The sequence below is a fragment of the Salvelinus alpinus genome, chromosome 9, assembly GCF_045679555.1.
Source record: "Salvelinus alpinus chromosome 9, SLU_Salpinus.1, whole genome shotgun sequence".
Taxonomy (NCBI): Eukaryota; Metazoa; Chordata; class Actinopteri; order Salmoniformes; family Salmonidae; genus Salvelinus; species Salvelinus alpinus.
The window spans coordinates 77709312-77718312 of NC_092094.1; the positions used below are offsets into that span (position 1 = coordinate 77709312).

Below are 9001 nucleotides of genomic sequence, written 5' to 3' on the forward strand. Positions count from 1 at the left end.
ACTGGCTCATCCCTATCTGTTATCCCCATTATACGTCAGTTTACACAGAGCAGACCACTGATCCACTTCTCCCAAGGCGACACTACAGCAGACAGACTCACCGTCCTCTCTCCTATACCACTGAGTTTATAGCTTCCTGTCGGACCAGATCATTTCCTGTCTATAGGGAGGGGTATTAAGAGATTGATCACAGGCTACCCACATAAAAAAATACTATAGTTTACTATTAAATACTTGAGTACTTACTATAGATTTCTATAGAATTCAGTAGTAAACTGTAATATACTGTAGAATCCTATATTCCACACTGTAGTATCCCTCGATCGTTTAGTGCTTACTATAGACTTTTGTAGTATACTGTAGAATTCTATACTATACACTGTAGTATCCCTCGATTGTTTAGTGCTTACCATAGACTTTTGTAGTATACTGTAGAATTCTATACACTGTAGTATCCCTCGATCGTTTAGTGCTTACTATAGACTTTTGTAGTATACTGTAGAATTCTATACTATACACTGTAGTATCCCTCGATCGTTTAGTGCTTACCATAGACTTTTGTAGTATACTGTAGAATTCTATACACTGTAGTATCCCTCGATCGTTTAGTGCTTACTATAGACTTTTGTAGTATACTGTAGAATTCTATACTATACAGTGTAGTATCCCTCGACTGATTAGAGCTTACTAAAGAATTTTGTGGAAATACTGGAGAATACTGGGGCCTCCCTAGTGGCACAGCAGTCTAAGGCACTACATTGCAGTGCTTGATGTGTCACTCCAGTATTATTATAATAATAATACTGGAGAATCTGTGACCAGCAGATGCATATCTGTATTCCCAGTCATGTGAATTATAGATTAGGACCTAATTAATTAATTTAAACTGTAACTCAGTAAAATCTTTTTTTTTTTCTTTTTTCTTCAGTGTACATTTTAAACTCGTTACTCACATGAAAAAATACTATGCTCTAAATAATGTTGTATTGTAGTATACTATAGTATTCATAGTATTCATGCCTGTAGTATTTACTGTTGTGTTTTTCCAGACATGCCTGTATTATGCTGTAGTATTCACTAGTGTTTTGCAGACATAACTAGTATATTGTAGTAACACCTGCCATCTAAAAGACTATGCCAGTTACCGTTTAATGAGGGGAACACCTCAACCAGAACATAAGACACAGGTTCCCGATATGCCACCTATTGAGTTAATTCAACAGTTGAGCAATGCAACGGACCAGACAGGTTCTAGGCCCATTAAAAGAGAAACAGCACAGAGGCAGTTAAGGAACAAGCAAGGTTTTTTAAAGCTTAGAGGATGAGGTCTGCTTGTTTGACACGGAAATAACATTAACAAGAGTACACCAAAATGATTTCCACTAGATAGATTTCTGAAATGCAACAGTGCTTTCACAGAGATCCAGCTGACCAAGTTCACAAGATGTTGATAACGATGACAAAGAATACTGCACTACTGATGGTAGAAAATAAACCATTAACCACTGCATTTACATCAATAGATATTTAAAAAATACAAATTACTTTACTTAAAGACAGTCACTTAATTGGAGGGCGCTGCCAATAAATACAAGAATAACTGATTGAGCGGCAGGTAGCCTAGTGGTTAGAGTGTTGGGCCAGTAACCGAAAGGTTGCTAGATCAAATCCCTGAGCTGACAATGTAAAAATATGTTGTTCTACCCCTGAACAAGGCAGTGTTCCTAGGCTGTCATTGTAAATAAGAATTTGTTCTTAACTGACTTGCCTGGTTAAATAAAAAAAAATTGAGGGTTGAGTGAGCGTTATGGTGAGGTGGGACTCCAGTTAACCCTAAAGTCAAATGATGCTCTTCAGCATCAAACAGTGAAGTCATTTTGAATAGCTCCCTGTGTGTTTATGCTAGAGACTTACCGTTTCTTGTAGAGTCAGCAGCTCAATCCCCTCTTTCTACTGTTATAAAAGAGGGGATTGCGCCCATTCCATAACATGGGGTTTGCGAAAGCTGACTTTTTCTACACATGAGGATCCGGACAAGAAAATGGACATGAAATCGTCTGTAAACCCAAACCAATATCGAATAATATGTCACCAATATCAAAAGGGGAGACTCTCAGGAACGCGACGGAATCGGTTGTTTGACTCTACGACATCCACGCGACATCGTCTAGACTCTGTCGTGGACGTCCTGACTTCAAAGAGGTCTTCTCACAAAACCAACTGTCCAGACTGAACCGTTACAAAGCAATATGTCACCAATAATGAAAAGGGAGACTGACGAACACGAAGATGTCGGTTGATCTGCTTTACAACGCACACAGACAAGCTTCAGGGGATTCCAGGACCGGCTGTACAAATTGCAAAAAGTGAACATGGGATCAAATGAGCCAAAAATAACATGACAAAATATGGGACTAAAAAAAATAAATGTAGGGCAATTGCCCAGGGTCCCTAACCTCCAGGGGGCCCCCATTGATTTTGTTCGTCACTCTCGCTCATACTGTATATCATTAACATTGTATAAGTCATGGTAAAATGTGTAGAACTTTAAAACTTTCTCTAGTAGAATTGCAGGAAATTAACTTTAAAACGTGCATTTTTCTCTCCGCCGTCAACCAAATCTCGCTTAGGGCCACTAAAAGGCTAGAGCCGGCCCTGACAGCATACTACAGCCATGTCCACAAAAAATTGACAGTGAATACTACAGTAAAGTGTGCAAAAACACTACAGTAAATACTAAACTATACTGCAGTCATGTCCGCAAAAACACTTCAGTGAATACTTTAGTATACTACAGAGTATACTACAGTCATGTACGCAAAAATATTGAATACTATAGTACAGTCATGTCTGCAAAAAAACACTATAGTGAATACTATAGTATTCTACAGTCATGTCCGCAAGAAGACAACAGTGAATACTACAGTAAAGTCTGCAGAAACAGTGTACTATAGTGTACAAATATAGTAATACTACAGTATTTTGACCATAGTATACTATAGTATTTTTTCATGTGGGTACTTTGCATTGTTTCCCATAAACATAATTTGGCTTAGCCAAAACAGCGCTGTCTCTATAGAAACCACTTTAATTAATATAAGAAGTAACTTCAATAACGGAGACATGACTGAGTAAGATGTAATGTGTGTCTGAATTACTTGTGTAAATAGGCTATTGTGACAGCCTGTGTGTAGGAGCCCTTTCCATTGAAACAAGCTCCGCATTGCCTGTAAGTGAACACAAAAAAGGGGGAAAACAAACTGAGGAGTGTAGAGAACGCCCTCCTCTGGCCAGGGTCCCTCCTACCCTCTGGCCAGGGTCCCTCCCACCCTCTCACAGTCCAAACCAGAGCCCCACAGAGCTCTGCCTGCCGAATATGGGCGAGGTGACCAGCTAAAGGTCCGGTGCTACACACAATTTTTATTCACCTTTCATTGTCCTGATGACATGCTTGGAATGTGATGGTAGAGTTCCAGTGTAAAAGGGGGTCTATGCCAACTCTGAACTTGGAGTGGATCCTCTACTATGGCAAACATGTTAGACATAGACTCGCCTGTAATGCATCAAGAATAGTGGGTAAGTTTTGAAAGGTGTCTAAGTTGTTTAGAGTTCAGCTGTTTCTGCTGACATACTGTCGTCAGAATGTGTTTCTCGCTTGATATTGCAGCTCAGTGTGAGATGTACTGTATTTTTATATAAAGTGTGCACTTCAGGCAAAAGATGGAATGTTCCCAAGACAACTATGCATTCAGTGTATTTTGCATGTAACTTGTTACAGGCTTTCTCTGTCTGCTGAGATTCCACATATGGACATGCACAGCAGAAAAAGAAGCAGAGAGAAAAAGAGATTGCTCAGTGGCGGTTTAGTCAAACTTTCAGTTCTCAGTCTTGATTCCAGAAGCAAGGATGGAAAACAGTGAGGGAGTTTTTGGCAATTTTTCCTGGTGTACTACCTCTTTCAGTGTGCTGCAGTTCTTTGCCAAATGAAGTGTGAGAGGCATGGTGAGCTGAACCAAAGAGAATCAGGATAAAGCAGGATAAATAAAATAAAAATGTTCACAGGAAACCACAATGATGGGTCAGATCAGAGACTGAACAGATCAGAGACTTTATCCTGACCATCCATTATAAAGTAATAGAGCTTGATTTCCTCTGTGTTCATTTAACATCTACCAGGTTCATTAATTGGGTGCATGAGAAAATAATGTATATCTTTAGATTGATGTATGCATGCATTCATCACAAAGAATATGTTGCAGCAGTGAATACCAGTAGTTATATATTGTAAATAAATGGTATCTTAAACACGGTACCTTTCATGGCAGCTTACTGTATAATGAGTTCAATCACTTCTGTCATGTGAATGTCAGGACCCGGTGCGAGAAACAGTCACTAATAATCGTCAGAACCCAGAAGATGAGGCAGACACAGCAGTACTAGAGATGGTGGTTTAATTAAAGAACAAAATCTTCAGGCAAAGAAACTAAATCCACAATGTCCAAAAATAAAGCCAAAAGGCACAAAATGGAAATCCTCCAAAATACAAAAGAAACTCCACAAAGTGGTAAAAAACAGCAGGGAAAAACAAACCTCAAAAGACTACTCAAATAATACACAAGAACTAAACCAGAGAACCTCTGGAAAATCCAACAAGAGAAATATCTGAATAAAACAAGGCTTGGGCTGGGGCTGGGTGCTAACTTACAAACACTGAGCAAGGAACTGAGGAACACACAGGGTTTAAATACTAACAAGGGAATGACCTACAGGTGCAAACAATAATTAGAGCAAGAAAAACAAAAGGTACAAAAAAGGTGCAATGGGGACATCTAGTGACCAAAACCCGAACAGTCTTGGCCAAAACCTGACAGTGAATCAAATGTTCTATGGTTTGACATTTCTGTAGAAATTCAAAACATGCTTGTGATACAAAGTATCAAGCTCGGCTAAAGTGAAACATTTAGAAATTATATTTTTCTTTGTGATACAGTATGATACACCATATGAAACACTGTTACTTCCAGGAAGTACAGTGCAGCAAAAAATTACACACATACTTATCCTTCATCTATTGTTTTTTTCTCTCTCCACAGATTGAAGAGGTTGCTGGAGAATGAGAAAGCCTACCAGGTGCGTAAAGAGAAGGAGCACACCAAGCGTCTGGAGAAGGTAAGAGAGGAGCTGGTCAAACTGAAGTCCTTTGCCCTGATGCTGGTGGATGAGCGGCAACTCCACCTGGAGCAGATGGACCAGCAGAGCCAGAGGGTCCAGGAGCTGAACCAGCAGCTGCAGGAGAGAGAGCAGACCCTGAACGACACCTGCGGCCGAGCACAGGAGGACTGCCAGAGGGCCCTGAGCTTGGAGGGCAAGCTGAAGGAACACCAGGCCAAGTTTACCCAGGAGCAAGAGGAGATGACAGCCAAGCTGGTCAGCCAGGAGTCCCAGAACCGCCAGCTGGATGCCAAGCTGTCTGGACTCATCCACAGACTGGAGGGGCTGGAGGAGAGCAACGTAGCACTGAGGAGGTCAGAAAAGGAGCTGCGCGAGCTGAGGGATAAGATCAGCAAAGGGGAGTGTGGGAACTCTAACCTAATGACAGAACTAGAGAACTTCCGCAAACAGGTATTTGAGATGAAAGGGCAGGACGAGGAAATCACCAAGGCAGAGGTCCAGTACAGGGAGATGAGGAAGAGGCTGCAGGAAGAGGAGAGCCAAAGGAAAGAAGTCAAACTGCAGGTGGAGAAGCTCCAGAGAAGGATGGTGAAGCTGGAGAGACTAGAGGGGGAGTTCGACGCCAGCAAGGCAGAGTGCTCCCAGTTACGCTCCACTCTGGAGAGAGGGAAGGGCATGTCGAAGGAGCTCAACGCTGAACTGGTAGCAGTTAAGATACGCATGAAAGCGATGGAATCTTCTGAGTTGAGACTGGAAAAGACTGAGCAGAGCCTTAAAGATTACCTGTTGAAGCTGAAGTCATTCACTGTGGTAATGGTTGATGAGAGGAACAATTTGATGGAGAGGATGAAGTTAGAGGACAAGAATTATGATTTGAGTAAGATGTTCAAGGCTGAGCAGGGCAAGGTTATGGAAGTGACTGAGAGATTAATAGAGGAGAGTAAAAAGCTCCTGAAGTTGAAATCAGAGATGGAAGCCAAGGTAGGGACCCTTACCAGAGAGAAAGGAGAGCTTAGTACTAGGCTTGCTTGTGAAATGGAAAAGAGCAAGGATCTTAGCTCCAAAGTCAGCCAAATGAACAAGAGGTTAGATGGATTGGAGGAGGAAGGAAATATAGGCAAAAATAACATAGCAAAGAGGGAACTGGGAAGCTTGTCAGATGGGGGTTTGAAAGAGTACAACAGGGTGAAGGAGCTAACATTTGAAATAGAGCAATTAAAAAAACGCCTCAAGCAGCTGGAGGTTGTGGAGGGAGATTTGATAAAGACAGAGTATCAGTACGACCTGCTGGAGAAAAAGTTCCTGACAGAACAAAACAAGGCCCACATTCTCTCCCAGCAGGTGGAGGAGATGAAGAGTCAGATTTCCCTGGATAAAGGCATAGAGAAAGGAGAGGTGGAGAGCCAAGAAGTAGACCTACGACAGCGCTACAAGACGGAAGAGGCCAAAACCAGAGACTTGCAGAATGACATAGTAGCCCTCAAGGAGAAGATCCACGAGCTGATGAACAAAAAAGACCAGCTCTCTCAGCTCCAAGTGAACTACTCCTTCCTCCAGCAGAGGTTCCTAGAGGAAAAAGAGAAGAAGAACAAGATGAGCATTGAGGTCCTCCACCTCACCAAAGAGCTGGAGGTGACCAAGCGCCACAGCCGCACTCTACGATCCAGCCTGAATGGGAGGAGGATGGTGGACATCGCCATGGCGTCCACTGGAGTGCAGACTGATGCACTGGCCACTGAGATGGCAGAAGAGGACACCCCAGCTGTGTTCATCAGGAAGTCTGTCCAGGAAGAGAATCACATCATGAGTAACCTTCGACAGAAGTGCCTCAAGAAACCCACAGAGAAAGCTGGTGGTCAAGAACACTTCTCACTCTCTGCTGCAGCTGACCTCAGCATGAAGAAGTCTTGGATTCCCTCGATGCGGAAGAGGGAAAATATTCCTCAGGGTGGTAATGTGGACAAGTCTGTGGGTATCAACAGTGAATCCATGCATTCTGAGCTGACCATGTCCCAAAAGGAAGGGCAGCCTTTACGCATCAGAGTGACCCCAGACCACCAGAACAGCATGGCTACCTTGGAGATCAGCAGTCCCACTGCTGAGGACCTTTACTCCAGCTCCAACCTCAGTCCCACGCTACAGGTCCACCAGAAGTCTCGGATTACCATCATTCCCACCCACACCCACACCACCACCTCTTCAAGGGGCAGAGCCAGCGCCAGGCCAGGGGGACCAGAGAGGGCCAAGTCCCCCGTCAGCATCACCACCATCTCCAGGGCCAAGTTACCAGAGTGCAGCATGGCCTCCTCATCTTCCTCATCCTCTTCCTCTTTAGGCAGGCCCATGTCACCTATATCCATCATGACGGTCAGCACATCCATGCTGTCCAACATTTCCGCCACCCCAGAGCTCCATGAGATGACCATGGCCCGGGCAATGTTCAAGGTCACCCCTGAGAAACAGATGGTCCCCACGCAGATCAGGAAGTACAACTCCAACGCCAGTATCCTCACCACCACAGAGGACAATAAGATCCACATCCACCTGCATGGCTCCCAGTTCCATAAGGGCCCCTCTGAGGGCCACAACAACAACAACACAGGCCCCAAGGTGGTGGTTAGGCCTGTCGGCATGGCAACGGAGTGTAACAGAGAGATGACGTTATCCACGGGCACAGTGTTGCGCTCCACTCGCCACAGCACTGCAGCTCTCAAAACCACACCCAGTAAAGTGATGAGCAGCATCACTATCACTCCAGTCACGTCCACCCCTGCCAGACCAACACAAGCTGTGGTGAGTCTCCTCAGAACACAAATTCCCCTGGCTGTTATGTTAACCTTTAACTCACTCCTTCAAGCTTATACATTTTGATGTTGTATTAACCCTCTTCACCCCCAATTAAAGGAAATGTATGAAATTATTATGTTTATGAACTGACAAAATAATAATTTTGGAAGATTGTGGACATGTACTTTCCTTTCTGTTACGTAGCATATTGATGGGCGACACGGTGGCGTCTCACTGAGCAGTCGGTATAATGAGGTCTTTGTTGGGCAGATGGATAGCCTTACAGAAACAGTACTCCCTCACTTGGTCTTGAAAGAAGGACTAAATATTTACAGGTCATATAGTAAATGATCTCGAAGGGAAATGTTGTCATATATATTCCCCCTTAGTAATTGATCATTTTCTTCTACCCTTTTCTCTGTTGTGGCCTCCTCTCCTCTCACCCTTGCCTCTTTCTATCCTCTCTCTATCCTATCCCTGTATCTCCCAGCCTGGGCATGATGCCCACCCATCCCGGGCAGGGTCCACCCGTATCCCCATCTCCAAGAGCCTGAAGACGGGCAAAACCATGCTGGGAGTTCTGGGGATGTCTGGAGGAATGAGAGCAGAGAGCCAGTCCATGAGGATAGAGCTTAAGAAATCCACAATCAGCAGCACAACAGCCTTTCAAAATGGAGGGAAAAGCTGATAGAGCCAGAGACACTAACAGGGAACATTAAGCAAACAATTCAGACAAGAGAAAGTAATTTGGCTCCTCTCTATTGAGCAGGAGGCTGAGTGGCCCATTGTGTTTTCGTCCAACTGAAAACAATATACATATCTAAACATCATACAATAAAATGTTGTACTTGAAATTATGTATATATATTTTTTAAACAAATTCTATTCTGTTTTCATGTCGATGAAATCAACGTAACTTCTTTCTTAGTTAACCATTGGCATGTGTGCATTTTTTTAAGGGAATATAACCAATGTGGATTGTTAGGTAATGCTGCTACTAACTGCTTTATGCATTAGTTATGTACTGCTTCACCTAGTGAGC

General features: G+C 43.3%; 1 protein-coding gene across 1 annotated transcript in view; it reads left to right on the top strand.

The window, feature by feature from the left end:
- LOC139530666 (filamin-A-interacting protein 1-like) overlaps positions 1-8762 on the top strand; it is a 35567-nt gene extending 26805 nt beyond the window's left edge. Inside the window, exons 5-6 of the mRNA XM_071327261.1 lie at positions 5094-7965; positions 8450-8762. Coding sequence (XP_071183362.1) covers positions 5094-7965; positions 8450-8647 — 3070 coding nt within the window. The 3' untranslated portion in view covers positions 8648-8762. The remainder of the gene's footprint in view (positions 1-5093; positions 7966-8449) is intronic.
- Positions 8763-9001: the final 239 nt, after the last annotated feature.